The following is a 20,183-nucleotide window of genomic DNA, read 5'->3' as shown; positions in this document are numbered from 1 at the left end:
GAATACATTGCTATCCCATCCTTTCCGTTACTCCACAGAAAAAGACAAAAAAAAGATGGTTTTGGCCCCTCTCCGAGAGCCATTCATTATCTTAGGGAGCATGTTTGTCTGTAATTGATTTAGAAAATTAAAGAAAGTTTTTTGCAGAGAGATCACGAGCTGAAAATTGGATTCTGTCTCTTCCATTTAACATGAAGATTGGTGGAGATAATTCCATAGAGGTCTGCATGTATTAACCTGGTTTGTCTTGGAGATGAAAGCAGCCTTTGCTGTGACTAAATTGGGGTGACTGTGAATGCCTTAAAGAGAAAAATGAACTAAAAACATCCTCAAGAATAAAAGAAAGAAGACAGCTATGCTACTCTTTCTAGTTCCTTGAATCATATAAAGCCTCACTTTGTAAGTGACGCTGTACTCAAATGAGGGAACACTTTCTAAAGAGAAGAAAGAGCTTCAGATCCTCCAGAGATTCCTAAAGGCTCTAATTGCATGACTGAGGGGAGTTCTGTCATAGAGATGACTACTTTGTAGCTCTGTCTGCTCTACTGAAAACAAGATTATGTTCATTACATTACATTCAAAGTTCTGCCACGACACTAGTACTTATAATCATCTATCAAAGGAGACGTCGGTGTCTTATTCAGGCCATGGAGCGGGAAGCTACGTGGAAGGACCTACGGATGATTTTAGGAAATGGTGGTTGGTGATTTTATTGATGACTTGTGGATCCAACAATTCCACATGAAACGCTCAACTTTTGATGAGCTGTAAGACGCTGTGGAACGTCTTGTGGCGCCTGCTGTGGTCACGTGACTCATTTGATTAAAAGAAAAGGGTTTCCATTGCATTTTTGCTAGAAATATAACACCTCAAAAACTACCTCCTCCAAGAGTAGAAACTTTTTTTCAATAAATGCAAGTTTTCTTAAATTGTCGTGTTTCCATTTATTTTTGTAAATCCAGTTTGCGCAAGTTCACAGTCAATGTAAACGCAGCTAATTAAGAAACACGTGAGGGTTAGTTAGGGTGAATTGGTGAGATGCAGGGGAGGGGTGACGTGTGAAATTTTGTGACCTTCTATGGGCCAGGAAAACCCAAAAACCTGCAGCATTCATACGGGTCAAGCTCTGTGACTAAGGCTTTAGATTGTGATATGAAATTCATAATTTATTTTTTCATTTATATTTAGACGTTTTTAGCATGTTCATGAATTATTCCTTTTATGTTTGATGTTGTTTTTTCTAGTAGTTGTTTTTGCTGACTTAACAAATATCAATACTTTCTTCAGCACAGACTCTAAAGGACTTGGACACTCTCAGAAACAGTCCGCTCCGTTTTGTTAACAGCCTCTGTTCAGTCCGTTCTGCTCAAAGAGATATGGTGGTAATACTTTTTTTTTTTTTTACACAAAGAAATCATTTGTGATGTGTTAGGAGTCTGGCAGAAAAGAGGTTCTCTGTCTTCACGTCTGCGGCTTTGGCTTCCTACCAAATGTACAGAAACAGGACACATAATGGTGGAAAAAAGACTTTGAGACGGTCAGCGTGAGAGAGAAAAAAATGGAAGTGTGAGTACAGATAAGAATCGGGTAATTATATTCATGAGCGGTGGAGAGACTGAGTGGAGATGACTGCAGTGAAAACGAAATCATGAGAGAAGTAGAGGGTTCGGGCTGATGAAAAGATGAGAACACAAAAGACGGAGGGGGAAATCGGGGCTTGATTTCTATTATCATAAATATGAGATATCGGTTTAGAAATATGCTAAGAAAGTTTGAAGGTTCTTTCACGAAAGATGATTGAAGTTAGTTAACACTTCCTAAACATCACAAAAACGTTGTGTGCAGACGAGGCACCGGGACAGATAAAGACTAATAAAAGTATGAGGACATAGAAAAGCTAAAGCTGAAATCCAATCACGTCAACAGTAAAACCCAAAGAAGTCAAGTATCTCCTGTGACTTAGAAGATCTTTCTTTTTTTAAAAGTACATTTATTATTATTATTATGCTTGTTTGAACGATTTTAACTCCTTTTTTTTATAGTAAATGATTGATTTCAACGACTGATGCACCTTTTAATAGTTTCATATGAATTAATTGCTTTTAAATGACTAAATCCTCCACTTCTTAAAGATTATTTGTATATTAATTAGTTGTAAATTCTTGTTTTTAATTGCCAAATAATGCACTTTGTTTATGTAACACAAATGATTTACTATTGTTTTGGTTTTTGATTGATACACTGAAGTAAGAGCACTTATATGTTTTTAAATTATTCTCCCATCTGAAAATAAAAACTTAAGACCATTTAGGCTATTATTTGTGAAGACATTTCTTAAATGTGTGTTTGCTGTTCTCATAAAAGTTGAAAGGAGTTCCTTGCTTCATTTCCAGAGCCGACCAGCTGGAGGTGAATGCTAAAACGTTGATTTCAGAGAGTTAACAGCTGGACCTTCTTCACATTTCTGCAGCAGACGTCTGTAACTGTGTCAGCTGCTCAGCAGACGAGGGAAAATCAGCATTTAAGATAAAAAAAAATGACATGAGAACGATCCCATACACACCGCCCGAGTAACGAAGGAGTGGTTTCGAAAGAACCATTTAGTAGTCAGTCTCCAGATCCTATAGAAACTCTTCGGAGGGAGTTGAAAGTCTGTGTTGCTCAGCGACAGCCCCAAAACATCACTGCTCTAGAGGAGATCCGTAAGGAAGAATGGACCAAAATACCAGTCAGTGAAAACCTTGTGAAAACTTGCAGAAAATGTTTGACTGCTGTCGACACCAATAGAAGGTATACAGCAAAGTATTGAGTCAAACTTTTTGTACTGATTAAATACTTATTTTTCCACCATAATTACAAATAAATTCTTTAAAAATCAGACAATAGGATTTTCTAGATCTTTTTTTCTCATTTTGTCTCTCATAGTTGGATGAAAATTATAGAGCTCTTTCATCTATTTAACCCTTTAACACCAGAGCTCCAGTGTTTATGTTCTTCCACATACTTTATCTTTTAAACCATTAATGCGATCAATGTAATTCCAGTAGATTCTGAAGGAGAAAAGCGGCGAGATCGCATTAACGGTTGAAAAGCTGCATTGTGTCTAAGCATCACCAGCAATGCCTCTAGTGTTAAAGGGATAAGTGGGAGAACTTGCACAATTGCTGGTTGAATAAATACTATTTTTCGCCCACTATAAAGATGACTACACTAAGGTTTTTAATGGTAAAATGTGATGCAATTGCAAGTAACCCTATGAAAAACCCAAACACACATAAGAAAGCTCAGCTAACCTCAGAGTAAGAATGAAGAACATCAAGAGAGGAAGACTGTGACTTCAGGACAAACAGATACTAAGCTGAAGGTTTGGATGCAAAACAACATGAGCGCTTTACCACAGACAGGCATCAGTTGACCTGTCTGCATGTATTTGCTCATGAATAGTGAGACAAATAACACCTGGATGCAATTTTTCAATTAAGCCAGAGTGTTCTGAGGACAGGCCATTCCAGCAGGCAGGGGAGCTGAAGCATACTTGCAAAAATTGCATTCATTATTAAAATGGTCCGACTGTTTGGCCTTTTTCAGGAATAATTAACTCGCCTCAATCCATCAACAGCTTTTAGCACCGAACGCACAAACATCACAGTGATCTTATCGAGTGTCTGGTTAAAGAAGTGGTCAGAAAAATGTTGACAATCAAACGGAATGATGTTTCTTGTCCACAAAAGAAATCAAATGTTGGACTGACACAGACAGGTGTGGATATTTTATAACGTTTAGCTCCATGAAGAGCAGATACAAAAATAAAAGTCAAATAAAAGCCTCTAATTCCTCTCAGGATTCCACTGATTCACTGTGGGGTTTAGGTTAGGTCATTTCTCTAACTAAACGCTCGTCCTCACACAAATATCTAGTGTTTTTTGGGTGAGTGCCCAATTCTGCTGGAAAATACAATATATACCCTGCTGGTAAACACTTTCTTAAAGACCGATTCTCTATTTTTGGGAAAAATAAAAGTCGATAGACCAACACTGACTACTTTAAGTTTCGGTCGTTCTCCTTTACTCCAGATTAAAATTCTGTTTTTAGTGCAAAAAAGCTCCATTGTTTGAGTTTTTAGCATCGTTGGTACATTTTTCTTTTTTTAGAAGGTTCGACAAAGACGTTACAGGATGAGATAAAGTTGAAGCTCAGGAAAAAGATTTGTGTACGGTGGGATCTTGGAGTTTAGACCTCAACAGCAATCCTCTCCTTGTGAAACTCTTCAAACCCTAAATCAACTTTTTATTGGTTGTTGACCTCTATAACTGGGACTTTAAAGGTGCTGTCTGTTGGTCATTATCAAATTTTAGATAAATTGAAATAAACTTGTTTAATTCTAGAAAATATAGTCAAAAACCACCTGTGTGCTACAGGTTGACAAATGTTATTACAGTTGGATTTTGTGATTGGTCAAACCATGTAAGTCCCACGTCATGATCTGCAGACAGTCAGAGTGTTCCCCAGCTCCACCCCTCAGACTGGATTTTACATTTTTGGATGTGGGTGGAGTCAGCCTGTTTGGTTACCCTTTAAAGTCCCGCTCAAATCATCATCTTTTGATCTGTTTTCAAAGTGTTCCCAGTGGTCTTTTATTATGAATCTGCTGTTTTTCTTATCGTTATTTTACCATTTTAGCTCTTCATGATGTATATTTTATCTTATCTTTATTTCCTATTTCAACAGTACCTGTGCTGTTGTTCCCCACTGTGGGACTAATAAAGGTTTCTTAATCTTAATCTTTTTAGACACAATTTTAAATCTGTCATTTTCTAGGACATAGTTTCTGCAGAGCAGCAGGAGTTCATTAGAAATGTGCTTCATTGTTATGGGTGGGAGGAACACTGAGAAACCCCGCCCCTTTCCCCATATCTGAAAGCTCTCCATTTACACTATCTCACACTAGCTTACAGCCCCTCAAAACCTCAGCCTAACATTACTAGTGCAAAAAAAGCGCAGCCAATATTGGAGCTATCCAGTCATTCAGTTTTGAGTTAGATACCAACTCAGACGAGGAAAATCAAGACGTACATGGGCATGTTTTTGTTTGTTCCTGATTCCCAACAAATAAATAGTCAAAAACGCAATTTTTAGGTTAATTTTCGTTATTTACACCCTACATCAGGGGTGTCAAAATCCAAAACACACCTTAGGTCGCGGGCTGAACAGGATAAACATTTACTGAATGCACTAAAACTAAATTTTTAATCATTTAAAAACGTAACTTTTAAACATTACTGTGAAAAAAACAGACAGGAATAGTATTCCAGAATAAATCAACTTAAATATTAAATAACTTTCAATATTTTACTCTCCATAAAAATATATTTTATCAAAACGTTTCTGTTGATTTTAAGACATAATTTCCGTAGAGCAGCACTGCATCACAAACCTGAGCTTTTTCAAACATAAAAAAATTATTCTCAGTGTAAAATAACTAACAAATTTACTATTTTAGTTTGATAAATGCGAATTGTTTTAGATGCAGAAATCCAGAGAGTTTTCACTTGAGGTAATAAAGTAAAAACTGGGAAAAGGAAAAAGCTGTCTGCTTTCACAAAGACACAATGACCACAGAAACAAGGAGGCAACACGGCGGAAGTGTGTGTTCAGAGAAATGTAAGCACAGCCACTCCAAATCTCTGCATTGTTTCTACAGCTGTAAAACTTCAGCTGACAGACCATTATGGAAAACATTGTAGACTGTCAGTCTGCAGAAGCAGCCGCTTACTGAGGAGAAACAGAAAGTGGTGTGTTTAGATAGATATTGAGATTTTTACTTTTTATGCTATGATGTCAGAAAACAGTTCAAAAACAACCACAGGTTTGGAGCTGGTCATCCATCCATCTGCCAGATTCACAAAAACTCACCAAAAAACACAGAATTTTTGAAAATCAGAAGTGTGCGCTTCTTCTGAACCGCTAAGGACAGGAGCTGGAGGAGCATTGTTAGAGGTCTAAATGAGGTTGGATGAATCAGGAGGACTCTTGAAGAGCAGCTGCTGCAAAAGACTTGCAGAATAAAGAAAAAAAAAGAACAATTTTGCCTTATTTTCTTTGTCAAAAAGCCCAAAAAATAACAAGCCAGAGAGCTTACTCTTCACAGAGCAGTGCACAAAAAGTTCCTTGACAACACAAGTCAGGTGTTGCGTACAGAAACCCTCCAGCTGAGTTTTGCTCTGCTTTCATCTCCTCCTTCGTTCCATATGTCACTCAATCAAACAGGAAGTGATGTAAAGCTGCATTAAAATCACAGGTTTGTTGTATTGTTTCCTGCTTTAGAGCCTAACGTGCAAACTCCAGGGCTGAAAGTGTCATGGTGTGGTGGATTGTGTTACCTCAGAATGAACCCGCTGAACGTGAGAATGCAGGTTCCCCTTCTGGGAGAAGGAGGCCGGGCAGAAAATGCAGAGGTGAGGCTTCTCGCCGGTGTGCCGCACCATGTGAGTCTGCAACACCACCTTCTGGTTGAAAGCTTTGCCGCAGTGCGAGCACTTGTAGGGCCTCTCGCCTGATGAGAGACGAGAACAGGACAGGATCTGCATGGAGGACTGTAGAAGTTTACAGTTTGCATCCTTCCTGCAAGACTCTCCCCACAAATATCCTTTGGATCGGTTTCTCTTTTAAAGCGAAAAACATCATTCGATCCCCATAAAAGCCATTTTTGAAGTCACTTCAAGGGAACTAAAGCAGAAATTGCGAGACAATCCTGATTTCCTCGTGCGTCAGGGGAGCGGGGAGGCGTGACGTGCGAGCGTTTCTGCGTCGCTTCCCGAGGCGAATCTTCAACCTGTCAGCTTAGAGGCTGATTGAGATTCCAAACACAGCGGAGTCGGCGTCATCCACTTTTATTCAAGCGGTGGGAAAGCCAGCCGGCACATAAACATGTGGATGAATGGTAATCAACATGTGGCTGAGCGCTGCCGGCTACTTTACCTTGAAACCAGACGGCTGAACAATCTCACAGCAGCATTAGAATTTAAACAGCTTTTTAAAACGCGGCACACGCAGACTTTTTCGCATGACTGCTGACTAATAAGTCATGTACATTCTTCAAATTATCTAGGGGAGAGGAGCTCTAGGAGGTGGTGGGGGCAAAAGTTTAGCAACAGAACAAAAGCCCGTGTTAGAGAAATAAATGCAGGAATCCGTCTACGTAGATGTTGAGCTGTTTCAGTTTACGGAGCACAAATAAAGTTGACAGAAAAGCAAATCTCGGAGGGTTTAATGACTCTTTTGTGGCTTAGAGAAAATCGACTTTCTGTGCTTCGTTTCAGGCTTGGGAGGAGGATGCTGCTCTCATTTTCTGTCAATTTCACAATTTGCACTTTCAAAGAGTTTTCATCAAAACACTGTTTACTCCAAAACAACTGAGGGTTTAAAAAAAGAAGGAAAAAAAAGGATCCGCTTACAGCGGCACATTGACAGTGACTCATTCTGAAGTCAACGTTTTACTAAACTTTAATCCTTCAGTCAAAGGTGGTAAAACGTTTTACTCCGAAAACCTTTTTATCTGCAGTTTTTAACAGCGCAGTCACATGCAACCGTACGGGTGATACGGGTTTTCTGGTTCTGTGGAGGTTAGTTGAGAGGAGCGACCTCATCGACAACACGCGTTCAAGCAACCACTTCCCATGAAGTCTATGTAAACGTGCGTATGTGCACATTTTGTGTGCAAACTCTCGTGTTCACACGCAAGTCCATTTGTGGTATAAAACCTATGGCCACTGAATGTTAAACCTGCTGTACTTTGACCAATCAGTGACTTGGCTCTCAAATAAAAACGTTTGCCCACTCCTGGTCTAGTGTGAACACTGTACGGTAAAACAAGTTGAAGAACCCGCGTTCAGCACCTTCTTAATTGGTGTTCACGTAGAATTACAGTTCCCTTGAGGCTCAAGCGGCCTTTTAAGGGACGTCATAAAAAATGGAACCATTGTCATCCGTGGTGTAAACGTATCATGAAGTATTTGTACTTCATAATACATGCCCTGTACAGGTGTTTCACCTGCAGGCAGCTTGCATCCACCTGTAAGAACAGTTGTGATTACGGCAACAGCCTCTGCTGATAAGCTCTTTAGGTTTGCATGTTGTTCCATTTTTGAGAAAAAAATAAAATAAATAGTAATGTAATAACATCTGGTATCCTTTGCACAGTCTTTTACTATCGTGTATAGTACATTCACTTATTATTAAGTACTTTAAAATATAAAAAATAAAAAACTTTTTAAGTGTTTCCTGTAGATTTGGTGTTTTAAATTACATTTTGCATTGTGGAGGAGAGAGTTCAGTGCCTTGGATCCTTGAAATAAATTAGTCTAACAGCCTAAAACGTATCTATTTAAATATTTTACGCTTTTAACTTATGTTTACTTTTATAGGACCATAAAGATGTTTCATATAGAAATACAAATTGAGAATTTAATTTTCTGAATAAACAGAATCAACAGTTTAAATCACAGCAGTCTGTGTAATTGTTTGATGAATTAGTTTGAAATACTAAAATTAAAAAGTTAGAGCAGCATCACACAATAGCTCCTCTAAAAAGTTTCTCTGAGCAAGCAAAGGGATCGATCAGGACGATGTCGACACGCAGGACACGTTCGGTTCCTGCACCTCCGACTCACCCGTGTGGATTCGGATGTGTCTGACAAGTTGGCTGGGCTTTTTGAAAGCCTTCCCGCAGTGGTGGCAGCTGTTGGTGAAGCCGCTCCGATCGATGCTTTTCTTGTAGTTTCTAGAACAGGAGGAGAGCGGCCTGCCAGAGGAGCAAAGACAAAAATCGAAACGCAATCAAGAGACAGCGACGCAAAATCATCATCACAGAGTCTTCTGAAGTCACCATGGTGATCTGAGAGGCTCTTTTGGATTAGAGACATTTACATTTCATTTAAATATTAAAACATGTGCCTTTTTTTCTTTTTGTGAGCCAACTTTACAGTTTAAGAAATGATTAAATGTAGATAAAATGCTATTCTTAGAACTAGTGTACTTATATTTACCCCTGATCCCACAGTTGGAACACCTCAGTAAGGCATTGTATCAGCAGGCTCCTCTTGAACTGGATGACTCAATATTTACATATTAATTGCAAACTGAAAAAAATGCTTGCAAATAAAGCAGTAATGTGTGAAAGTCTGTGTGGTGGAGCACCCCCACGGGCACCTTTAGCTTAGCATACTGTTATCAGGCCCTTTCGGGACAAACTTCTATGAAGACACCCTGAGGATAACTCCACACAGGAGTGCTCTCAGACAGCCGCATGTCATTAAAGGACGTCTGTTTTATGTTCAATTATCACAGCAGGTAAAAAGGTGAGACATAAAAACACTACCTGGAATCTGTGGTGCATAAATTACCAAGAATCTGTTGGCTTCTGTTTAATTCTGACATAATTTCTGTCATTTTTAAAGTCTGCCTGTCAGTGACAAATAAACTTGTTAACTGAGGTCTGACATAAATCTCCTTAAATTATTAATTGCTGGTTAAAGTTTTAACTGGGGAAAAAAGTGTGGACACAAAAAAATGTTAGCTTAAGAAGTCATTCCCAAAGCTAAATGTACAAAATACTCTTGCTTAGCTTACATTAGTTAAAAAAATTACCTAATTTTTTCTTCAAAATGAAATATTTTTGAATATTTCCCAACTTTCCCTGCAAAAACGCATTTTTTTTTAGCATAAGAATCGGAACATCAAAATGCTAGCTTGATATCAAGCTACTGACCATTGACTGTATATAAGAACTAAACTGAGTTACCCCTCCCCCCTTGTGTTCCAAACAGGAAGTACCTGCTGGCTCCAAGAATCCAAAATCCCATAGACTTCTATTAAAATAAAATAGTGGAAAAAAACAGCTATTACTCAGTCACTTTATTTCACTTTATTTGTCAGAATTACCATTCTTCCTCTATTACCTTTTTTTAACATGTTCTCGCTAATCAAACCTTTTTAAATGATTTTTTTTCTGAACTGCAAGTTATTCAAGTTAAAACCTGCCAATCAGATGACGTAGGTGGTTTCTAGTTAAACATTCAAAGCCCGGTTTCAGGTGGTAGAGGTGTGGTTTTTGAACAAGCTCACTCCTGATTGGCCGTTGGTTGCCAGAGAAACAATGACCAATGCCAAACTCGACCAATCACTGCTTATTGATGATTTTTGGCTCAAACATGGCGATGTTCGCATAAAAAAAATGGCAACTGACTATTGACTATTTGGTTGGAGCCAGAAGTACGGTATTTTCTATGATGTCACAATCAGTCTGTCCAGTTCTCATATATAGTCAATGGTATAACTCATGCAAAAAAAAAGAAGGAACTTAATGTTGTGAGTTTTTAAGCTTGTTTACCAACAAGTTCACGCAGTGTTTAATGTAACTCCGACTTGGAAGCTCAGTCTCATAAATATTAACCTTCATATCCTTTGTGCTATCCAAGGCACCTTAATATTGGGAGTGGGGTCATTTTGACCCCACAAGACATCACGTTGAACTTTTTTTTTCAATGTTTTTTTAGCTTCGCTGGTATCCATGGTAGTCACATGAAATCCTGTTTGTCCATCTTTGTCACGGGAGGGATCACGCATCAGTGTGAGGGTGGGGTCATCTCTAGACCCAACAATATAGCAGAATGATAAATATATAGAAAGAAAACAAACAAAGCAGCCTCTAGGTTTCTGTCTTTTCTAGGTATACAACAACCTTTGAAAAAAACAAGCCACTAATGTGCCATGGTTGTTGCTCTAATGTTTTATTAATGAAGTATAAAGAACTTTAGCTGTTGACCTTTTAGGAGAATCATTGTCATCAATGGTCAGATTGAATTGAGGAGAAACTGGTTTTTGTACTGGCCCTGGAGCAGCTCTTTCCTTTCTAGGATCCTTGAAGGGTCTTGGACGTTAGCCGATTCAATAAAAACTTATTAATCAAGTTGATTATTTTTATACTTTTACTGAATTTCTGGACACAGTCAAGTGATAGAAGTGTTTAGCTTTGAGACTCAGAATTTCCACTGATAGTCTCTTGATTCCCCACATCCTGACCTCAAACACCCTGTAGAGGATACAAATCTACAGCTTCAAGTCTAAAGCCATTCTGAGCCAGAAAAAAAGATTCTCTAAATGAGAACACTGAGAGGAGTTTAAGTCTCTGAATGTTCTCTATAAGAGTGAGGAAAGGATGTGCGTCAGGATCTATCAAGCCAACGTCTGCAGAAAGGTCAGCTTTGTCATAGTCCGTGCTGGAGAACAGAGGAGACTACTCTCAATGTATTGGTGAATCTGTGAGTTACGCCTCCTCTACTCCTCTCATTTTAGCATCTACCAAATAAACTATCTAGATGACTTCTAAGTGAGGCATTGTAAGCATGCTCAATTCCTGGAGACTTTTTTGTTGGCTATTTATTACCAACCGAAATCAGATGAACTTTTGCCAGAGTTTTTGGTGGTGTTGTTTGTCTCCAAGATAATGGACCAGTGTCTGACCTAATCTTGATGTGACTCTTCATGTGCTCCTTGATCTGAGCGGACGTCTGGAACTCCCGGCAGCACCTCTTGCAGGTGTACACCTTAACGCCGGACAGCTCCTTGCGGTGCTCCTCTAAGTGTAGGGAGAGCTGGCTCTGGAGAACAAACTCATCTCCGCACTCTGTACAGATGAGATTCTGCAGGATTAGAAGTAGATCATATAAGTCAAGCCAGAGAAGTTTATTTTTTTAAGTCTGCGTGTCTTGGATGGGATCAAAGCTTACCTCCTCTTTCTCGTGCAGCATGATATGCGACTTGAGGCTGGCGATGCGGGAGAACTTCTTGTTGCAAACAGGGCAGGTGAAGTCAAAGGTGGTGTGTGTGGACTTGTGTAGTGTGAGATTGAACTCCACGTTGAATGTCTGTGGACACTGGTCACAGCGATAAGGCTGCAGGAAGAAAAAGGAGAAAGGTGGGGCACAGTATTAGAAAAGGAGTCATGTTGAGAGGTTTAGATGTTGTCCTTATGCCCAAGTCACATGGGGGTTCAACCATACAGGTTCTCCCCAATGTTTTGAGTTGTGGAGGGTCATAGAGAGGTGTGGAGGAATCCTAAGACGAGCACGTGTGTCTTTTAGTTCCCTTAAGGCTTATGCAGCCACCTTAAGTGTGTGTAGAAATAGATCGTACGATTGTTGTGTGTGTGGCAAGCGTATCCCTAAGTATTTTTAAGGATACACACAGTTATAACAAGGAGCGCACTTACCACTTGAAACACAATAATGGGCCCCTTGTGTAGTGCGTAGAATTTGGTTGATAAAAATGAAAAAAAAAAAATCGGTATGATGTACCTGCGTCTCACCTACCTCATCCTTATGTACTTTTTCTTACCTGTTGTTTAAGTGTTCGCTACGACTTGTCGCCTGCAGCATGCCCATAGAAAAACAGTATTTTACACTTTGGGCTCCCTGAGTGGTCTATGATAGGGTTGCCACAAACGATTATTTAATTAGTCGACTAATCGGATCATTCGTAAACTTGCAGTAAAGCACATACAGACGTGGACAAAATTGTTGGTACCCCTCAGTTAAAGAACAAACCCACAATTCTCACTGAAATCACTCAAAACTTACAAAAGTAACAATAAATAAAACACCTGTGATGTCAATTAAAGGACACACCTGAGTTAATCATGTCACTCTGGTCAAATAGTTTTCAATCTTTTATTGAGGTACCATCATTTTTGTCCAGGCCTGTTTCATTTGTTTGTTTTTTTAAATAATTATGTTAATCAACAATTCAAAATTGATAGCTGATTTTAACTGTTTAATTTTCAAGAAATTTTTATTTATTGTTACTTTTGTAAGTTTCAAGTGATTTCAGTGAGAATTGTGGGTTTGCCCTTCTTTAAGTGAGGGGTACCAACACTTTTGTCCATGTCTGTAAATATGTTTGTTGTCTGGTTGTGCTAATGTTAGTTTAGTTTACCTAGACGATGATCACTCTCAGTGCTATACTCAGTAACAACATGCTTATTCTTCAGGTGCACATGCACCGCCGTAGAGCACAAGTTCTGCTTTGCAGATATTGCATTGGACACTTTTTGTCTTTTATTTATTTATTTTTTATGTGTTCCACTTTCAAGTTCTGTTGGCGCAATGTTATGGTACCAGAGTTTTTATAAAACTTCCTGTGTGACCCAGATTAGCATACTGCATGTATGTCAAAGACAATATACAATTGTCATATTGATTGTTATATTGACATTATAAATTATCCTTTCTGTGTGTGTGTGTGCAGTTTTTAATAGTTAACGTAGTTGTGACTAATCGACGTATCTTGGCAGCCCTAGTCTACAATCAAAAAATTTCGTGTCGGCGTGCCCTGTACAGGTTTGACCATTTTTCACATTCCGTATCCACCTGTCAGGGAAGTTGAGACTTAACCTGGGCTCACACCGCTAGTGTTACAGCTCCGATGCGAGTGCCGCAGTCTTCACGTAACCTTAAAAGTGCAAGAGGAAATCCCACTGCGGGCGTTCACATCCTGCGTCTGCAGTCAGGCCTCTGCGGTGCTGCGAATCAGTTTCGTTCGGTTCAAATTTTTGCTGGACGACGCAGCTGAACCACAGTGAACAAAGAGGGGATTAGCGTGAACGTATGTGAGTTTGGGGTTTTGTGAGGTCGGCAGCAGAGCCTGTGGCTGCAGCCAACCTGTAGCAGATATGAGCCATCGGCTGTAGCTAGACCGCTTCCGCATTGACCTGAGCTGCAAAGCTAGCCGTGTGAGCCCGGTTAAAGGCATGAGACACATACATTCTGCACCACACTTCACTCCTCAGCTCCTACGAGCTCCTCTATAGATTCCCCTCCAAAATGCTCCATCAGGGGAAGCATCACTATTAGGAAGATGGTTTAATGACAACTCATAGAAACACAGCTGGTGTGGAGCTTGTGGTGCTAACAGATGGATGGAGAGGGCAGATTCAATAAGAAGTCCCAAATGAATCACAATGAGGGGTAGTTTGACTGACATTTTTGTTGGGAAGGGTAAAGCGATGGGGGGAAGAAAGAGAGAGACAGACTGAGAGAAAACCCACAGTCTGAAAAGCAAACTGGTAATTTCAAACAATATTTCTCACGAGGCAAAAACGACCCAAAAATGAATTCCCATTTCCATGAGAGGCCTCATTTCAGAGTGCATTCTGAATGCAGGCTGAGACTCGTGAGTCCTAGAGTGGCAGAACTCAAGGGTCTAAAGCCCAGACAGGAAGAGGCAGCCCTCCAAACGGAAATGATTCACGGATGCAATCCCATGAACAGATGACAAACTTACACTAAAGTCATTCAAATGACAGTTCTTTAAAAAATAAGAGGAGTCGAAGGAAGAAAGAAAGGAAAAGGTGGTGGAAAGGGGAAAAAACAGGGGTTTCTGCTGATGCTTAATGAAGAGCTTTAACACTCAAATCTCACCAGACAAACATTGACAGCGGAGGCGGCCTGGCACATTGATTAGCTGAAAAAATAAAAGCCTCCTGATGCAGATCTATTTAGAGAAGCTCCGCAACAGCCGCTTCTCTCCTAAGTCCAGTAAACAAAAATTAACGTAAGCAAATTTGCAAAGCAGGCAGTCTGAGTCATCAGACGACATCACAATTCTTACATTTGTCTCTTTTGCAAAACCAGGAAGTTGTTATGTACAGAGAACTGATGCTAAACGCAAAAAAACTAATCAGTCATTAACATTTGCTACATTTATGTAAGAAAAAATAAGTCATAATTAAACAGTTCTGATCTGATCATATTTTGATTTATTGAAAAAGCCTTTCCAGTGGTCCCTTAATTATGATTTTCTAGAACATAGTTTCTGCAGAGCAGCAGTGGTTTATCAGAAATTTGCCTCCTAGTTGTGGGGGGGGGCGTTGGCATGCAGCAACCCCACCTCGCCTTGGCTGAGAGCTCAGAGCAGGAAGCTTTTATTGCAAGAAGGCAGTCCGTGAGAGAAGTGGAAGGAAGAGAGGAATCAGGTTTGGTGGAGATGTAGAGCTGGGTGTCGTCAGCATAACAATGGAAGTGAATCTTATGTTTACGGATTATTTGGTCGAGGGGTAGAAGATAGATGATAAATAGCAAGGGCCCCAGGACACAGCCCTGGGGCACACCTGCAGTGACAGGAACTGTGTGGGAAGTGAATGTTTTCAGCTGAATAAACTGGGTGTGACCTGAAAGGTATGATGAGTGGAACCAGTTGAGAGGTATGTTTGTGATGCCTATGGCAGATAGTCTATCTAGGAGGATGGCGTGAGAGATGCTGTCAAAGGCTGGGGACAGGTCGAGCAGGAGGAGGATGGAGAGCAGGCCAGTATCAGCAGCAGGAGGAGGTCACTGGAGATTTTGAGGAGGGTCGTTTCTGTGCTATGAAAGGGACGGAAGCCAGACTGGAATTGTTCATACAAGTTATTGCTAGAAAGATGCGTTTGAAGCTGTGGTTATTTAGAGCTTCTACAATTCCTTTGACATCGTCCATCTTGACTTGTCACCAACTGCTCTCTGCCTTTCTCTCGTTGATTGTGTTTTTAGATACCCAAAACCACACATCCCTGTAGGTGGCCTACTACATTGATCTGTGATTTTTCAGTCACATGATTCCTCTGGTTCGTCAACTCAAGATGCTTGTATGAAACTTTAGCTTCCAAAGGTGCTGTAGGAATTTCCCAGGAGGGGAGCACATCTTAAGAGCACACCAGCCGTCCGCTACGCACACACAGGCGTGTGCACCCATACTGGTGATGGTGGATTAGAAGGACAGTTTTTTTCAAACAAGTTCTTTCCTACATTAGGTGGACACCCCTGTCCAACTTGTGCTAAAAATGTGTGGTGAATCTTAAAAAAACAAGCAAGCTAGCTCGTCCGCTACACACACACTCACAGTGAGCCTGCATGGAGAAATGGCATCAGCTGACTCAGAAGAAGCTCAGAAATGTCCTGGTAATCACAGAGGATAATTATCATCCAGAGCAGATGTTTATTATGGATGAAAAGTTTGCAGTCTATTGTTTTACATAAAAAACAAAAAAAAACCTTTTTGTTGAGCAATACTCCAATGTTCTTTAATAAATGTTTACAAAGTATGACACGAATGATATGTGATGAGTATGGACTGGTAACGGGCGTTCTTCGGCCGTGGGGGGGTGAGAGGTGAGACAGAGATGTGGGTTTTCCGTATTCATGGATTGGCGGAGGTCTCCAACCCCCGTGAATAGGGAGGAAAACTGTATTTTCATCTCTACAGTCTGTTTAGATACAAAGATTTGTTTGCATTTTTCAAAAGCTGTATTTTATTGTGAAAAAATGTTATATTTTGAAAATTGACTGGATTTTCTCATGTGTCTTGGCGTAACTTCCTGCCAGAATTGACGCAGATTGCTCAAAAAATAGACCAGACGCCAAAATGAGAGCTGGCGGAGAACCACGACATTTCACGGCTGGTGTGAACTACACCATAGGTTGACAAGGGCGCCAAATGGAAGCGGCCTCCATTCAGCGCCGCTTCCACATGCAGTGTGAACAAAGCGTAACTCTTACGATCTTAGATTAGCAGAGGATGTTAGGTCTGAGAATAAACTGTGACAGAATCATCAATAGGTTAATGTCGCAAAAAGCTTTTGTGCCCAAACATTTCCATTGAGACGGTTTGTGTTTTCACAGAGCCTGAGGCGGGAAACTGCTGAGTGGAGCTCAGCTGTCCTCTGGCAGCGCTGCAGGAAAAACTCTGGTGTTCATCCAAAAAACATCATTTAAAACTGTATACCTGCAAAATAGGGATAGTTTGAATAAAAAGTAATAAGTAATCTAATCTACATTTATTTAGAAGATATAAACAAGTCTGTAAATAGACATTTATTTTACAGCATATTTTCTCACAAAAATGTTGTTTTTAATCTAAGGGTTGTTCATTACATATTCTAAGTTTCACTTTTGTGTAATTTAATTTACAAAAATGAAATATTTTTAATCAAAACTTGCTTTAGAGAGAATATGTGCTTGTTTATTTATTCAAGTCCTGTTGAATCCAAACATTCGCTTGTAAATGAGCTCAACTTAACCAGACTTATGAGGGAAGGTGCTGCATAGACTAGCCGCTCTGCAGGTTTGCATTCATGTCAGACTGCAGGTGTATGCTCTAGGGTTTGATGATCTGCTGTTTTTGTTGATTTTGAGAAAAAAAAAAGGTTTATTTATTTTAAAAAGAAAAAAACTCTCCCTCCAGCCTGTTTAGAGAGTGAGATGTAGCCTGAGGCATGGCAGACTGGCATGTGTGAAGAGATGCTGAGGTGAGCTTTGGAGTTCTTCAGAGAAAACTGCAATGATCAAAACTCCTTCTTTTCCCCGGTGCTCTACTTCCCTCAACACAATGCCAGACCTCCGTCTGCACAACTCACAACAACGCGGCTTCAAAGGGTGTATGTTTGTGTGTGCGACTGGCCTGCAGCCACCACAGATGCATCTCCTGTTGAAAATTCCTGCCTCACATTCGAGGATACAACCAACAATGCAACACACTGTTGTGTTGCCATGTGCTGCTGGCATTACACACCGACTTTACCGCATTGAACCGAATACTTTGGATTCTTTCCCCTCTATTTTCTAGTGTTTTTAAATAAAAAAAAAGGGGAGGGGGGGTAGAGGATTTTTAGACATTTTTAAAAACCGCCTGGTTATGGAAAAATGTGCACGACAGGTACAGATCATAATATCACAGCTGAATAAAACCCAGAACCAAAACTGGGTCTTCCTATAAAAAAAAACAAATCAGAAACAAATTTTACCTTTACCATCTCAAGACAGAACGGGTTGAGCACCAAAGAAAAGCACCAAAATCATTTATCTACATTAAAAACATAATCTCTGTGCAGATCTAGAATGATCACACTTTACTTTAAAGTTTTGACAAGAGTTCTGGGAAAGGATATGAACAGAGCAGATCCAACACAATGTTGCATGTTCACAGAGTAGTAAATAGGAGAAGATAAAAACACATGGAGAAGGAATTCGCTGGTTATTTTGGATGGATGGAACTCAAAAGATGGTAAGTTCTGACTCCTCAGATTTTATTCATTTGATAAAACACACACTAAGGGTGTAAACAATACAGCAGGGGTGTCGAACTCAATCGCACAAGGGGCCAAAATCCAAAACGCAGGATAAACATTTAATGAACACAATAAAACTACATTTTTAAAACTTTAAAACCGTAACTTTTAAACATAATTATGAACTAGATATATAGCATTACCTGCGTGATTCTAGTGTGAATACAGTAAGCTGAATTTGGCCACTGAAGATGATAGCTGAAATCACTGAAGCTAATAGCTGAAAACGCTGAAACGAATAGCCAGATAAAATATTAGCTAGATGCCAAATTAGCCTAGAAAATTAAAAAAAAATAAAAAAATTAAAAAAAAACCTAGGTTAGCCAAACAGTTAGCATGTAGCTGAAAAAAATAGCTAAACATCAAAATAGCCTAAAAAATTTGAAAAAAGCCTAACTTAGCCAAAACAGATATAGTGTAGATATTAGCCTAGCTCCAAAACAGCCTAAAAACTTTAAAAAAAGACTAAATTATCCAAAATAGCTAGCATGTAGCTGCAATATTAGCTAAACTCCAAAATAGCCTAAAACCATTTTTAAAGCCTAAATTAGCCAAAACAGCTAGCATGTATCTGAAAAATTACCTAAACTCCAAAATAGCCTAAAAAATCTTAGTAAATGACAAGATAGTCCAAAAAGCTAACAGCTTTTTGGACTATGCACATTTTTAAAACTGTAACTTTTTACATATGAATATTAAAAAGGCAGAAATATTATTCCAGAATAAATCAACTTAAACCTTAAATAATTTTCAATATTTTACTCTCCATAAAATTATATTTAGTCAAAATTACACAAGTTAGAAATAAGAGCAAGATAACATTGGGCCATAAATAACAATAAAATAAAATGATCTGAAGGGCCGGATAGAATTACTCGCCTTGACTTTGACACATGCAATCTAGGAATGTATTGAAAAACTGATCTACAGCTAAAAGTAATGGCAAAATCGGCTGAAATCATAGATATGAACAAGATTATGTTGATCAAAAGAAATAAAATCTTTTTTTTTTTAACAACACTGGAAGCAATACTTGAATTAACCCTTTAACACCTGAGCCGTCCCCAATGACGCTTAAAAACAAAATCTTTAACATACTAATTTTTTTCATTTTCAGCAGATCAATGTAATTACCTCAATCGTGATGACAATTGAAAAGTTAAAGTAAATCAAAGAACTTAAACACTGGAGCTCCGGTGTTAAAGCATAAACCACAAAAGACAAAACAGTCTAAAAGGTCAAAAATGTCAGGTTTTAATGTTTGAAACTGCTATGTCATCTAGACATTTTGCTTTTGTTGCTAAAAAGAAAAAAAGTTCTGGTAAGAAAAGTGAAATGTTTCTCTGTTAAAAGTCATTTTCATTTATAAATTGAAATACCAAATGAATAAATATCTATTGTATCTATGTATTGAATCATGGACCATATTTAGAGATGCGTACCAAAGGTACACAACCAGAACACACAAACTTGTAAACTTTTATTTTAAGAACAAAACAACAAGTTTTTCTAACTTTTTATTTAGAGGTTGGGAAATGACAGTTACGCTGAAGGGAACCACTAAACCTTAAGTGTTTTCAAAAGTAATTCATTTTGTCACATAATTTCTCCCTGCATACAATGATAATGAAGGACATTATGATATAAACAGGGATGACTCATTTCTACTAAAACTCTGAATTGTTTTCATGTTTGATGGATACCCACATAGTCTGAAATGTATTTTATTTTATTTTGGTACCAGAAAACAGTCTTCATGTCTTCAAAACTTAAAGGTTAACCAAACCCTAAATCAACTTTTTTTGTCTGTTAACTAGGGCTGCCACAAACGATTATTTTAATAGTCGACTAATCACCGATTATTTTTTCCGATTAGTCGACTAATCGGGTCATGCACAAAGTGGATGTAAAACACACATCTTAAACATCATTCGCTTTAAAATAACTAAAAACTATATATATATTCACACTAGCATCATCATAGATGAAATGTAAGCTGAATTTGACCGCAAAAGATGCTAGTGATGAT

General features: G+C 38.9%; 1 protein-coding gene across 1 annotated transcript in view; it reads right to left on the bottom strand.

The window, feature by feature from the left end:
- Window positions 1-20,183, bottom strand: part of LOC112140511 (zinc finger protein 236) — an 81,779-nt gene that overhangs the window by 58,578 nt on the left and 3,018 nt on the right. Inside the window, exons 3-6 of the mRNA XM_024263504.2 lie at window positions 11,787-11,951; window positions 11,521-11,699; window positions 8,670-8,800; window positions 6,381-6,553 (exon numbers count right to left, since the gene is read on the bottom strand). Of these exons, the coding sequence (XP_024119272.1) occupies window positions 6,381-6,553; window positions 8,670-8,800; window positions 11,521-11,699; window positions 11,787-11,951 (648 nt within the window). The remainder of the gene's footprint in view (window positions 1-6,380; window positions 6,554-8,669; window positions 8,801-11,520; window positions 11,700-11,786; window positions 11,952-20,183) is intronic.

The sequence above is a fragment of the Oryzias melastigma genome, linkage group LG16 (genome assembly GCF_002922805.2).
Source record: "Oryzias melastigma strain HK-1 linkage group LG16, ASM292280v2, whole genome shotgun sequence".
Lineage (NCBI taxonomy): Eukaryota > Metazoa > Chordata > Actinopteri > Beloniformes > Adrianichthyidae > Oryzias > Oryzias melastigma.
The sequence above is the reverse complement of the archived record's forward strand: the minus strand, read 5'-3'. Positions and strand labels throughout refer to the sequence as shown.